This window comes from Anoplopoma fimbria, chromosome 5, assembly GCF_027596085.1.
Source record: "Anoplopoma fimbria isolate UVic2021 breed Golden Eagle Sablefish chromosome 5, Afim_UVic_2022, whole genome shotgun sequence".
Lineage (NCBI taxonomy): Eukaryota > Metazoa > Chordata > Actinopteri > Perciformes > Anoplopomatidae > Anoplopoma > Anoplopoma fimbria.
Window position 1 is genome coordinate 2196296 of NC_072453.1, and position 15957 is coordinate 2212252.

Sequence of the window (15957 nt, forward strand, 5' to 3'; positions counted from 1 at the left end):
TTATTATTATAATCTTCGCCGATCTGTGGCACGTAGATTACTTCATAATGAGCGGGTCAACAAGTTCGCCACCGCTAATCAGTCAGCGCTAATTAAAATTTAGCTTGTTCAGCTCATCACAACAATCAGAGCAGAACAATAATGAGAGGAGTGGTGGAATTCACGAAGGGAGGGGGATAACAAATGGTGCGTGTAAGGAGAAAGATTGAATAAATGAGAAGACAGGGGTCCTAACACGCTTACAGGGCTTTAGCGCAGCAGAGGTACTGAGACGGAGAGACACGTGTGAGTCTGTAACCAAAGATAGAGGGGTCCCAGCCTGGTAGAGGAAGATAGGGTGAGACACCGCGAGGGAGGGAGGGGGAGATATATGAATGCGGAGGAATTTGGAAATGCACCAAAAGGAGTCCCAAAAGTGGCAAAAAGTGTGACTGTTCACAATCTGACAGGTTAAGAAAAGTGAGGTTGGGACACGACTAAAATGGAACACAGTGATCCTTCTCCGTCTCTCCTACCCCTGTCAGTCTCCCAGCCTCCCATTCCTCCGCTTCACCCCCATTTTCCTATCTTGGCAATTTCACATTCTTTCACAGAAGCAGCCGTCTGCCAAAATGACTTCCCTTGTTCTTGAGGCGACAAGGCTCCTCGCCAGATCTGAGAGAGGGAGGAGGAGGAGGAAGGAGGATCGGCAGACTTAAGCATAAAGAGAGTGCGAAAGAGGAGGGAAAGCAAAAGCAAACAAGTGCAGATGGTCTGGATGTTCTTACAGTACGTTGGTGGATAAGATGGCGATTAATTGCACATCTCGGGGGGGGGATACAAGGCTAAAGTCATCTCATGATGGAAACATCATCTTCTCCTCCGCTTCCAGAGCCCAGAGCTGGTCCCTGCGAGACAAAACCCCCCTCGCCTCCCTCAACATCAGCAGTCCATCTGTCTCCCTCACATGCACACACATCCACGCACCTTCTCGATACAACGCACATTCACACAGAGTTTACGTTACCGTTCATGCAGCCTGCTGGGGGAAGAAAAGAAAAAGAATACACAACAGTGGGTTTCTCTCTGTATGATGAATATTTATAGCACAAAGGCAGACTGCTGGGACACATTCGAGGCATTCCTGCAGGAGTTTTCCCATCTTGGACCGAGAGAAAGAACCTTTCATAAAAAATGTGACAAACATCCAAACATGTCATATCATTTATTGTGGTATTCCTCAAGTCTAAAATGAAAATAGTGTTTGAGTGATCCCACTTATAAATCCATGTTTCAAGACACCCAGAGAATAAAAACTGCAAAACAGAAGAAAGCATCCATTCCAAAAAACGTCATGGACACTGCTTATAAAGGGAAATCTATTTATTATTCAGGGTTGTGCGTATACATGCTGAGGCATTGTACTAAACCTCAAGATAAAAGCCACGAGTCACAAGTCTCTGCAGCAGTGGAGAAGAATCCTCTCACGTTGAATCCAAAACAGGGGTGAGAGCAGATGGCTAACGGAGGATCCTGAGAAGAGCTGCTCATTCACAGTGACGTGACTTCAAATGAAACCAAATGCACACACAATAAACCTTTTGAAATTGATGCACAAACCTGCAAACCAACCTTTTTTTTTTTCATACACGTACACACACAGGCAAGCAGACTTCCACTGTCGGATCCATGTGACGTGAGCTGGAACACAGGGCCAGGAGAGGACAACACGGCAGATCAGTTACAACAGGGCAGATCGGTTCATCTGCAAAATATTGCCAGTCCAATTCATCCAAGTTTTCTTGTGTTATAGTCTTTTACGAGTCTGTAGTTTACTTCTGGGGGTAACAGTTAAGCCAGGACATTTTGTACAAGTGCTACATATTCTCAGTAGACTGCCACTGCAGGTATTTCTTAACAAGGACATTTAGATACCTGAATTTCAATATGCCTCCACTGATCAACCGTGTCTGAAAGCCATATTCGAGGTAATACCTAGCTGGTCTTGCTTATAAAGAATATGCTGGAGTTTGGAATAAAGGATGGAAGCCCCAGCCATCTAATGGTAATGTATTTATTTCTACCAATGTAGCGTATCAACTTTATGAGCACTGCCATTCTTATACGGCAAAGTCAGACTCACAGAAGAAATAACCTATCGGCTACTGCTTAGGAGAGTGCCGTTTTTGAAGATTACAGCCCTCCCGGTAAATCTCAGGTCAGTCAGTGTTCATGCTGCCTGTCTCTCCGTGGTCCCGTCCAGCAGTAACCTTCGTAGTTCCTGGGGGTCAGTGACAGGGAGCGAACAGGTGAAGTCCTGGCATATGTAGGCTGTGGCCACACCACCTTGCTGGGTCATGGAGGAGAGGGCGGGAAGCCGTTGCCGCAGGAATCCATCTGCATCGCCGTCGATGTGCATCAAAACCTGCCGGAGAGAGAAAGAGGGGTAAAGGAGGAAGAAATGAATTAAAAAATTCTAACTGAACACATTCGGTTCGGTCACGCTTTTCGATTCTGAATAGTATATCGATCAAAATGAACTTTGGATTTCGACCTTTGGTTCTGTGTTACTGGTAGCGTCTTGCTACTGCTCTAGCTCAATCCAGTTAATTTTGTTTTATCTATATACACATAATATTCTTCATTGCAGCAGCTAATTACCTTTCTTATATTTGAAACTTTCCTTTTACTTGATACCATGCAGTTTAGTTTTTAAAGAAGTATTTGAAAAAAACAATGATAGTTGTCAGGGCAACAAACCAATGATCTGTTTTTCTTTTTACAAATCAAGACTCCATCCATAGTCTAAGGATGGTGCAGCTGTCCGTGCTGTAAATTGCTTAAATCAAAAATCAATTCATGACCTTAAAATTCAAAGTCAAGTTGTGGATTTTGGAGAACTGACACCCCTTAAAAATAAATATTACTGCTAGCTAAGTGAAGTAGAGGGTTTTTTACATTTCTTAAACACCAACTAATTTATTTCACTTCTGTCATTAACTAGCTTGTTATATTTTTCAGCACATTTAACAAGCTGAATTAGAAGTTTTTAGATACGTTTATTTGAACTATGAGAAAAGAGACAATAAGTCACACAAAATATCAACATGATATCATTACAGACTCTGAGACAGTGGAAGAGACATACGCTTGAAGATAAAGATAATGTTATGTAGATAAAAGCATGGTTTGTGTTAACTTCTAATTAGCCTTAGATAGCTAGCACTGTTAGCATTAGCTTGCTGGCTTAAATGCTACACTGTTACAAGAGTTTATACAGCAATGCTACAGCAGTATGCCATACATTATATGAATTAACATGACGTGCACTGGCTGCTGTGGTTTTATTAAGAAAGTTAGCTGCAGCTATAGCTAAATGAAAATGCTGGTGCTAAATATAGCCACCAGTGTTTCCAGCTAAGCTAGCAAGTCACACAGTCCTCTCGAATACTCCACTGATGGTACACACAGACACAGAAACGTGTAGAGCATCTCAGCAAGGGACGCAGTTGTGACAGTCAGCGCTTTCTATTTTTCATTCATGCAACTGTGTAATATCTCATAAAAAATACAAGTAAGTATTCGGACAGACCAAAATAACCTTCCTAAAAATATTATTCACTGCCACGGTCTCATGCCCACAATTGCAGAAAGACAACGGAGTGTCTGGGTGGATATGTGGTTCATTGTCCCGCCCGCAGCAGAAGAGGTTCCCAAATAGACCTCAACCCAACTGCTGCTCCAGTGTTGATCTTTCACATCTTTGTATCTGCTTATGTGTGTGTGTGTTTGTGTAGGTGTGTGTGTGTGTGTGTGTGTGTGTGTGTGTGTGTGTGTGTGTGTGTGTGTGTGTGTGTGTGTGCCGGTGCTCTTGGACAGGCAGCAGAGCGGAGTTAAACCCCTGTGCGTCCCTAAGGCGTCTTCCTGTCAAGCACGTGTCACTTCCTCCTGGCCCTCAAACACCCCTGGTTCACAGTGGAGCGAGAAATGACAACGTAAACAACAAGCACAGACAGAAGTGATAAAAGGAGGGAGAGGAGGGGGAGACGGGGGAAAGACAGAATGAGGAGAGAGAGAGAGGTCCAGAGATACATCTCCTCCCAGGTGAAGTTCTGCCAGAGAAGACTGACATGTTTGACAGGTGGCAGACTGGGGGTCAGTTAGAATGCTTCAAAGGCTACACAAATACTGATGGCAGTGGGTTTGATTGATTCATCATTTGAATACACCTTGTGGTTTATACACTTTAAAAGCTATACGCCAGCTACTGCATTGATACTGCAATGGACATGCTTGCCTGTATCACTGATAGTAGACAGCAGGTCCAATGGTGTTTCCTTCCACGTACAGAGAGAGAGCTGAACAGAAACTGGTGTGATTTCTGTTGGTGAGGTGACATTCCAACAAAGGATAACTGTCAAGTACCCGAAAGCTATATTGACAATTTAATCCGATTTCGAATCTTGCTCTCTTAATCAATCAGACAGTTGCTGTTTTTTAAATCACATTTATTATAAGTAAGTGGAACTTGAATTGTGACCGTCAAAAATCAACCGTAAAGCTACATTTTATGTCAATACCAGTAGATGAGAAGTCATTTCGGTTGCTCGGAATCATGAAAAATTACATTAGACTCAACCTACTGACGATGACCATGTGATATAGTCAAAAGCCCCAGAACGAGTAAGCAACCTTGAGCTAAGATTTGGGCTGCCCTAGTAGTTTACAACATAAACCCAACGTTGCCTGTTGTATTCCAGCAGGGGACCTTTGTTGCATGTCAAACCTCCCACCCCCCATCCCCTGCCCTCTCCCCCTTGTTTCCTGTCTACGTCTTCACTGTCAACTGTCCAATAAAGGGAAAAACGCTAAATAAGTAAGAGAAGAAATAAAACCTGGCTTTGTCAACTGCTGTTTGTCAGTCCAGACTGCTAATCAAGATCATTATTCATTTTAGTTTCTTTTTTGTGCTAAGTAGCAAATCTTAGCATGCTAACATGCTAAACTTTGATTTTTATCACTGGTAGCCTGTTAGCATGATAATATTAGCATTTATGTGAAAGCATGGTCTCACAGGGCTACTACCATGGCTGCTGACTCTTACACCGTGTCTACACAGGAGGCGAAGCCTGGGCAGCGTGTAAGCAGAGAACAAGCTTCAATTCTCTGTCCGTGTCCTCTGGCAGTGTTCAGACACAGTATTAAGTGGAGGGCATCTGTGTTTTGGCTGCTCTCAAAACCAATCACACAGTGACTGTAGTTAGGCCCGAAATCAAATAGACTTTAAAAAAAACTCAGGTATCACATTGGTTCTTGTATCAAAGATCTTTAAAATGATACTCAGTATGTTGGTATGCCTGAGGCCCTAAGACACGATTAAGCTAGCTGACTGTGGGACTTTTAGGTTACCATGTTGGCCCACTCCATCCAGTATGACTGCTCCCTACCAATTAATTCCAACCCATGTGGATAAATGGACAAATGGATTAGATACCCCTAATTCTGCTTGCTCCCGTCTTGGCCTGACTCTCGCCTTGGCCCTCAGACAACATTGTTTATTAGAGCAGACACTCCCCCTCTATGTCCCCTGTAGGACTGCCAGCCAGCATTCACCCAGGGCATCATGCAGAACTGCTTGCGTCCTCTCCATCCTTCTGCTCTCATTCAACGGCCGACTCGACGTCCCGAGTGCCCCGCTCAGCCATTTAGACGCTCATTTGTGCCGGTGGCCATCTGCACTTCTAATGCCAAGAAACTATCAATGGGTTACGCTTCGAGTCTCCAGCTATTGAGGACCGTCTCCGCAGCGGGGAGGGTTTTTCTGTCCCCATCACTAAATGTGTCGCCTGGTAAACAAAATTCCTCCTTTCGGGGATGATGACGGGCTGCTGCCCTATCTTATGTTATCCTCTACAGTGATGCTGGGACACCTCTGGACACGGCTCAGAGCAGAAATAAACTGAAGGACAGGAAACCATGCACTCACACAGATCACTATAGAGGGTTGAAAACATTTGAAAGGCTTTAACACACAAAGACACACACACAGGACACAAGACTGGTGCGGCGTGTGATAAAATTTGGTCATAACGGTGTGACCGTTGCTATGGAGACGGGAGGAGGATTGTCCCGCCAAGTGGAACCTTTTCCTCTCCATCCTGACTCCTTGATTTGTCCATCAGCTTCATGTGGTCCCTCTCCGTGCCCAGACCGCATCCAGCCGCGCGACCTCAACCGAAAGGTCACGCTGTAGTCCGCCCGTGTCAAAACAACACTATCTGTCCAGTCCCCTGCCCTTGGGGACTGGACAGATAGTGTTGGATGAGTGTGTGTGTGCACAAGAATGATGGAAAAACAGAGCAATGGAGAGACAGATTATGTGTGAATGTGAAGTGCGTGGTCTTGTATTTGTGAAAAGTGTGTGTATGTGTGAAGCTGTGGCAGACAGCACAGTTGGCTTCACATGAGAGCAGTCAAACTCCCACAGGGTTAATCCCTTCATACAGTGGGCATCCCTGAAACAAACACACATCAACACACACACACACACACACACACACACACAACTGCCTCCCGTTAAATGTCCCTACGCTGACAGCTCCCTCCCACTCTTCCTCGCTCATTCTGCCAGAGCTTTTAAAGAACACGGCGTACCTATGCTGGAAGTAACATGAAGACACACACACACACACACACACACACACACACACACACACACACACACACACACACACACACACTACACACAACACACACACCAACAAACGCATCTTCAGGAACATTTTCTCTCGCCCCTCGGGAGTTCTAACCCAGCAAGTGCTCACACGACTCACAGGCCGACCAGAGCAACAACAATGAACGCACACGCTTTATTCACCGGCGGTGAATAAGCGCCGTGTGCAGCAAAGCGTGAGGAAATTTACTTCCACCATCCCTCGCACTCGGTTTTTGTCTTACACACACACACACACACACACACACACACACACACACACACACACACACACACACACACACACACACACACACACACACACACACACACACACACACACACAGTCATCATACACACACAGTCATCATACATCCTGGCATCTGGACGGTAGCCGTGGGACAGAAACGGACAAACACATTCACGGTCCTGACACAAAACTGTGGCGATGGAGGTGCAGCAGGGCCACAAGCGCCACACACACACATGTTGTCAGTCATCCGCTCACGCCGACTTCACCATCGGCCCTGTTTACTGAACTGAATATTCATCAGGAGATAGATGAAAGGGGAAACGGGTGAGGTGAACGCAGTGGGGGGGAAATAGGCAGGAGAAGTCTGAAAGGACGGAAGAGGGGATTATTTTAAATATTATATTTTCATATTTGTATGATTTTTTTTATTTTACATATGCTATCATATCAGTGTTTTATTCAAAAAAAAATCATGGTTATCGTCAATACGTACTTTAATTTGGCTACTTCTGAGTATAAAAAAACAAGGGAAAAACCTGAATAAAAGGGTGGAAAAACCTAATAATGTAAACACAGATAATTCCATAAAGGTTTGAAAGGATGGGAGTCATACGCTGTGGCCTCTGCAGTCACCAGATCTCTACTAAATTGGACAACTGAAGTGTTACAGGGCTTTTTTCACTAAAAGCACAAGTTCAAAACCGACAGAGACGGGCATTTATTTCCAATGGAAAGTGTAGCTGTGCACACTTTGCTGGAGTTCAATTAACTCCAACTTAGAGCCCAAATGAGCTGACCTCTAAAATTCATGTGTATTGTCATTGACAGGAAGTAGAAGTAATGGCAGTGGCAAAATTGGACTGAATTTTAATGCTCGTACAGAACTCCACTCCCACAGCGTAAAACATCCCTCCACACTTGCTCTCTCACACTCACACACACATATATATTCCAACCCAACTCTCAAACATCCCTTATTCATTCATTCATTTGATTAACAGACTCAACTTGTTGTAAACTAAATTGTGAATGCATCATTGCATCTCATTATGCATGTCTTTCATTTAGACCTTCATGCACAGTGGAGGAACACATGCTTTGTTTTAACCTATTATCAAATAGGTTAAAGTTCGTATTGTCAAAATGTCTCATATATGCAATTTCAATTACAAACACTTTCATTGAGCCCTAACAAAAAAATATATATATTACAAACAATCACACACGCTCACTTGTGTGTCTTCTGACCTGAGAAGGGAGATCAAGGACGAGCATGTTCCGCCGGTGTGATCTGTCCTTTGTCACACCGAGCATCAGCTTCCAGCTGCTGACAGTCTCTACAGGACCCCCTCCACTAAATCACCAGTGTCTACGGTGAGATGTGAGCAACGCCTCGGCGTCTAAGCAGAATTAACAGCCTCTCTCTCCTCGATCAGGCCCCAACACCTAAGACATACTCCATCAGCTCATGTTGCATTTAGGGTGAAAGGGAATACTCAATTGCTTAAAAAGTCATGTCAAGTTAAAAACGTTCAAATCAAATCTGAGGCGGCCTGTCTTTTTATGTTTGAAGTAAATGTCATGTCTTCAGGGCCTACAGTGGAAATGTACTTGCACTTGCTACAAAGGAAACTGATATTTTAGAGCACCGTCACCGCGGGAAACCCAGCCAAAAGCTGACCATTCCCAATGGGAGTGTGAGCAATTTGGCTTCCCACAGGTTTAAGCTCTCTGTGCTATGACTTGTTGAGAAAAACAAACAGTGTCCTGTCCCTCCTGCCTTTCTGTGCTCACCTGTACTGTGTTTTAATCCAGCCAAATCCACGATACAGATGTTCTCGTTTACATGTTTTTTCTGTTTCTGTTGTCAGACAGGCGAACGAGGAAAAAAAATAAACTGGTGATCAAATGGAAGCTAAAATGGTATCCAAGCTGCTGCGCTGGTAATCAAATCATTATTGCATAATCGCAACACCATGTGACATAACCAACATAAATGCAGCTGTGTGATCGGCTGTATCGACATTTAAAATTATTTAAAGGTCCATTTCATGGCAGCCATTTTTGAGATGCTGTTGCAGGTTAAACGCAGGTGTAATAAATAACATAAAATATGGCCCTGTTCCATTTAGGAAGGCCATGGCCCTGGACTTGTGCTATTATTTAAGCCATTTAATACCCAGAGAAAGCTTAATGTCTATATACCATAGTGGAAAATACATAGTTTACACCTTGGAGCTGTGCTATGTTATACCTTTAAGGAAGTTTTTCTCAGACAGCTGTGCCCAAAATCTACAGCGAGGTTAGGGTAAGAAGTTAAAGTAGAACCGCCGAGTCTTTTGGCACCATATCAGCCTGTCACATTACAAAAGACTGGCCTTTGTCCTCTCTCGTCCTTCAGATTAGAGCCTTTCACCAGGGTCACGCTGGGGCACGTGAACTATTCGAACATTCTTTAAAGATCGCACAAACTGAACTTGCAACACATGTTTTATCCGCGCGTTACTACCAAGCCACAGTAAAAAAAAAAATAAACAACAAGATGATAGTCACACAACATTTTTCAGACTGTCTAAAATTCAAATATCATGACCCATATGTAGTATCAACAAGGCCGAACAGCACGTATGATGTGGTTAAACATTTCCTGGAGCAACAGCCAGCAGTCACAGTAATGCACTGTTTTCCCCCCGGAGCTGAGAGAGAGAGAGAGAAAAAGAGATCAGCACCTTGACTGAGTTAGACATATCCAATGCGGAGGAGTTCATCCATACCCTGAAGCCCGTCAAGGTGGCTTCATGTCTTATGTCAGATGAGAGTAACCTGTCACTCTCTGTCACGGCCCTTCTCCACACACAGCTCCAGTTAGACAAGCAGGGAACTCTTGGGAATCCTCCGTTTGTCAGAGAACTGTATGACTCAACTTTTTCACCTAATCTAGGGTTAAAAAGTATCAATAAATCCTATTTAATCGCATTCCCTAAAAAATGCAAAACATATCAAACAGTGAAGTGTCGTTACAGTATTAAATGGAGTGATAAGCATAACATTCCAGCCCTAGTATGCAAGAGATAATGACTCAGCAGGTGTTAAAATGACATGAATGTAAAAACCCTGTTACAGTCAGAGACCTGAACCTTCATAGACTAATGCTCTGAAAGTGATTAGTCATTGTTATAGATTCTAACGTTTTAACTCAATTAGATCCCTCACTGTACACATTTTCAACTTTTTCTAAAAATGGAAAAAAAGAGGTGGATTCTATCATTTGAAAACAAACGGGCTGAAGATATTTTTACTGGCTCCTGTGTCAAAAGTCGGGGTCAAGCCGCTCAAAAAAAGGATGAACAGCAAAGACCGACCGATAACATCCAGCCAATGTCAGCATGTGTGACATTAAAAACTGCTGGACTCTTTGAAAGGTGTTTCATTAGCTTTCGGTCACACAGCAGGTCAGAAAAAAATAGAAAATCAGCGCAGTCTCAAACTCACCAAAGGAAACTGTAAACTACCAGCTTGCATAAGTAATAATAAATAATAATAATTATTATGCTTTGAATTTAGTTTCACCAAAAGACACTGATAGCATAACTGTGTTTTAACTATCTACGGCCACACAAACGGTAAAGTTATAATAGCTTTTAAAAGTTTACATGATGGTTTGAAACCAGCATTATGTTTTTTTACAATGTTAATAGTTTCATTCTATTTATCCAACCTACAGGCAACGTATCCAAGAAGTAACAAATTGTAAAATGGGAAACAAGTCATATTTTTTTTTAAATAAATCATGAAATAATGTTATGTTAGGATTTATGAGTTGGAAAATGGCAATGCTGTTCTGAACTACTTCAATGTTCCTGCACACTCACATTAGCTATTGTATAATAACTGAAACATTATTGTATTGTAAGTACATTAAAACAGTGTCAGCCTACCAAAATAAAAGCGAGGAAGCCCTGGTTATATCTAAGGAAAACACTGGCAGCTTATAAAGATAAAGAGAGAGTGACAGAGTGGGGGGAATCCCGTGGGCATGTACGTATGTGTACGTCTTATCTGGTTGGCATTTTTTATTTTTTTTCATTTACCGAGCTGAGATGTAGATAAGCATGAACAGCGACTGCGGCGGCCAAGCAGACGAGACACGACCACGGGGGAGAGGATTACATCTCCAGCAACGCCACTAAAGCTGTCCACTGTACACACACACACACACCTCCCCCACAGCTCTATAGACGGCCTGGGAAACTGTGGAATAACTAGATGGAGGGATATGTAAAAATTCCAGATTAACAAGTCTGAAAAAAAATGGGGTGAGATAATAGTCTGACTATGTGAGGGAGCAAAATGAGGGAGAAAAAGCGGGATGAGTTGCTATCTGAGTGCATCGCAATCTTCCTAGGGGTAGCACTCCTCGCTACAGGGGCCATCTGGGACCCTTTTTATTCCCCCACAGCTGTCAATCAACCTGGGCTCTGCTATCTGACTGGTTGTTGGGCTTAGCGGGTCATTTACAGAGAACAGCAAGATCAATTCCCAGAACACACCACTGCATTACAGACAAACGTGCACACAAGCTGCCTTTGATGAGAGGAGAGGAAGGGGGGGGGGGGAGAATAGGTGTAACAAGGCAGCAGCTTGAAGTGAAGGGGAGGTCAAAGGTCATTGAGGAGGACTGTGAGACTGGCTGGCTCTAATCCTCCTCTGCGCTGTGTTGTTAGCGGTTAGTTAGTCTCTCCTGACTTCCTTCCTTCCTTCCTTCCTTGTCCTTGCCCTCCCTGTCACCCTGCTCACTCTTCCCCACGTCTCTGAGGTCTTTCCCCTCTTAAAAAGGCGATGCTCCTCCCTTCTTCCTCCTCTGTTCCACTCTATCCCGCTCTCCTCCTCCTCGACCTCTCCACAGGCATCGAGATCAGGAAAGACGTAGAAAACCGCTCTATTTACAGTCATCTCCCTCTGGGGATCCTTCCGTCTCGTTTCTTAAATCCCTGTAATACCTTCTGCTCTTTCCGCCCCGAGCGTCTCTCGCTTACACCGGCATCTCGTGGTCCTCCTTAACACTTGCCACGGACGGCTCTCCCTATCACATCCACTCCATCTCCTACCTTAAGTGCACCCCAGAGAGAGAGCCGGCGAAAAAATGAAAGTGCTCTCTGTCTGACTTTAAATCGCGCGACACAGACGAGAACGCTTACTTACTGGGGGGGGGGCAAAAAGCCCTGTACAGGCTGATTAATAAGACACTGACAAGAAGAATTCAGGTTAGCAACAAAGGGCATCCACAATGGGAATTATAGTCCTTGTAAAACACAGTTCAGCTCATAAAAAAAGGCCACACATGTAAATTTTGCACTGACAGGAATTCTTACTTTTGAACCCACGACGTCGACGCTTCTGCCAAGATGCTTTATAACCACAACGACTTAGAGACCACAGAATACTGTGCTCTATTAATGGAAATAATGCTTTCCATTTTGTGCAAATGTGTTCTATGGAGCGCAAACCGAGAAGAAGAAGAGAAGGAGAAAACCAGATAGATGGCAGGGGGGTTTTGGAATATGTTCATTTTCTGGGTCGGAATTTTTGTGGTTGTTTACTGAAATTGGAAAAGAACTACCAAAATGCAGCTGTGTTTTCTTAATGCAGATATGATTAACAGCAGCAGAGTTTTAAGTTACAATACTACATCATCTAGAACCATCATCTCCTGTTCTAAATCATCATTTTTATAACTAGAGATGCATCGATAGTCTGTTCGCAGATTTTCTGCTTGGTTGGCCGAGGCCGATGATTAGCCAATCATTCTCAGATACAGATAATTCTGTGCCGGTCAAATGTACATGCATTTGCCGGTTCACAAACTGTTACCAACTATTGTCACAACCACACACACACACGGTGTTGCCAACTTTCTTGCTAGATTTTGCGTCTTGTCAGACCCCCCCTAGTGACTTAATATCTAAAGAAGCGACTTGTGACAAAATTATTCAGACAATCAGGGAAAAAGCAGGAAATATATTCAAGTAAATTATATTATAAATGGTCAAATTAACTTGTACTTGTATAGCGCCTTTCTAGTCTTCCAACCACTTAAAGACCTTTTACACTTAATGTCCATCACCCATTCACACCCAGTCACACACCGATGGCTTCCTCTAGAGGAGCAGCCGATGTTCTGATTACATATTTGTAATGTGGTACACTGCGATGTAGTTTCTTACAACTTGCAAAAAGTGACTCATTGTTATAGACCAGGTTAGAGTTTTTAGTGTTACCAACTGCTATTCCTCACTGGAATGTCATGTGTCTTATAACTTAGATCAGTTAGCTGTAAGTGGTCAAGAAGTACTACCCTGAGCCTTCCTCGTAGCACTTATTTGCATTCGTATTAGTTGTTGCACTTACTGTATTCGTATCAGTTCGCTGCACTTATTGAATTCGTATTCGTTTACTGCACTTATCCTATTCGTAGTAGTTTGTAGCACTTATTATATTCGTATTAGTCTGTTGCAATTATTGTTTTCGTAGTAATTTGCCTCTGCACTATACTTTTGCTCTGGTTTATGCTTTAAGATGCTTGTTTAAGAAAGGAGATGCACTTATGACTTCTGGTGACTAGTAGTTCTCTTGAATACCTATGTTGAATACACTTCCTGTAAGTCGCTTTGGATAAAAGCGTCTGCTAAATGACTGTAATGTAATGTAATGTAATGTAAAGGGAGTGTCGCTTAAAAATGTACTTACCTTTTGTTGTTAATTTCTAACAGCTGAGAAAGTCCCCCAAACATTAACTGCTGGAAAGACTGCATTGTCGTTCCGACTACACTCCTCTCATGATTTCAGAGTCTCTACAGTCAACTCTAATCATGCGTAGAAAAATGATCCACAATTTGTTCGCAGCACTTGCAATCAAGAGCGATGTTCTCACTGTGACTGTAATTGATTGATTACAACGAGCAAAAAGGTGCTGGGGTGAGTTGAGAGAAGCATGAATTAAAATAGTAAATAAATGGAATGAGGTGAAGCTCTCAGTGCCTGTGTGTGTGTGTGTGTGTGTGTGTGTGTGTGTGTGTGTGTGTGTGTGTGTGTGTGTGTGTGTGTGTGTGTGTGTGTGTGTGTGTTTAGCATGAGTTGGGCTCTGAGCACCTCATTCAGCACAATTAGAGCACGCCGGCCTTGAACCAGGGAAACAGGCGAGGAGTAATTGGATTTAAATTAGACATGTTCCCTGCTCATAGCTACCTAATGTAACGTGGAGCACCCCCCTCCCCATCTGCCTCACCCGTTTATCTCGTTTAAAATCCCTCCATCTCTTAGTGCTCACATAATTCAGCCTTTTGACTCCATCATACACTTGTTCCTTTATCTGTTTCATTCTTATCCATCATCTATTAATCTGATCCATCATCTAATTGTGTATTTTTTTTTCTGCTGCTCTCGGGGCATCTGTTCGTACCTTTTTTTGATTACTACCAGGAATTAATCGCAATAGTGTATTTGATAACTAAATTAATCCTTTAGCGTTAAGGTGTCCCAAGGTGACGTCGTCCAATAGCTTGTTTTGTCAGTCAAAACCACAGAAGTTTGGACCAACAGACTTTTGGCATTTTTGTTTCAAAAAGGACTTAAAACAATCGTCCAATCACGGCTTAGCTACCATCACTGTGAGCCACAGAGCCATGGAGCTTTTTATTTCTCTACATGTTGAAGTGATGTGCGTGGCGTCTTAGAAATAGCAATGCTTGTTGTTTAAAGTAAGGTGGTGTCATATCACAAGAGTAGAAGTGTGATGAATGGCGTGTCCGTCTGCTCTAACATGAGGTGGAGTTGTTTGAAACCCAACGTGACTTCAAATGCCAAATAGAGACTTGATTGTGGAGTTACAGTCAAGTTAAAACACAAGCTACGCTAGCAACAATAATGAAGTGTTTAAACGCAGTCTTGTCAAATGTCGTTTTTGGCGAGAAACGTGAATAAATACTTATAATTGTGAGTTGAGGGAGATGTTTTCACAAGAGGGAATAATGACCTGCTTAACTTCCTAACACTAGCTTCAAGCAGCTTAAAATAAATCATTAAAACTACTTCTACTTTTTCTTTATCTTTTATTTCCTTATAATTTAAATACTGTTTTTTATTGTTGAAATAATTTTTCAGGATGGTGATGAAAAAGAATATGTCCTTGTATACCAGTTGTTATAACAAAACAGAACAACAAAAACGATCTGTATTGGCTTATCAAAAATCGGTATTGGAGGAAAAAAATCATGATCGGGGCTTTTCAAAAATTTTAATTGCTACCTTATTTTTCCTGCTGATTCGATCTGTCACTCAGACCAGCAGTATGTCTGTGTGTTGCATCTTTTGCTACGTGGCCATTTGCTTGTGGACATACTGTGTCCAAAAGTGTGTGTTTGTGACTGTGTATGTTTTTCACAGATACTGATGGAGGCAGTGCTCTGCTTCTGGGAAGGTTATATCTCATCCCCAAGAAAGAGTGTGTGTGTGTCTGTGTAAAGTCCTGTGCTGGATCATCACATCTCGGCCTGGCCAAGATAGTTGCTACTGCCACACACACACACACACACACACACACACACACACACACACACACACACACACACACACACACACACACACACACACACACACACACACACACACACACACACACAGTCTCATTTACTCTCCCCCTCCATCTCACTCAATAAGGCTCCTTAGAACAAAATCTCGATCTGTCTTGTCACGCTGACGGACCTGTCCAGAAGTGTCTTTTTTTTATTTTTGTGTCTAGCTTCTGCACAAACACACAGGCATTTTCATGTTACACATTCTAAGCAAAAGAACAATCTTTGCCTCCTTTTTTAGTAATACAAAAACATTGTTACCCGCTTGGGAGTATTCAGTGACATGGACTCCACTTGACTCCATTGCTCCACTTTGAGTGTGTATCTCTTTCTCATTTCGCAACTTAATGTCTTTCTCTGGTCACCGTCATCTGCTCTTCTCG

General features: G+C 42.9%; 1 protein-coding gene across 1 annotated transcript in view; it reads right to left on the reverse strand.

Annotated features, from left to right (window-relative positions):
• Positions 1 to 1263: 1263 nt before the first annotated feature.
• Positions 1264 to 15957, reverse strand: part of spata20 (spermatogenesis associated 20) — a 45392-nt gene continuing 30698 nt past the window's right edge. Inside the window, 1 exon segment of the mRNA XM_054598394.1 lies at positions 1264 to 2404. Coding sequence (XP_054454369.1) covers positions 2210 to 2404 — 195 coding nt within the window. The 3' untranslated portion in view covers positions 1264 to 2209.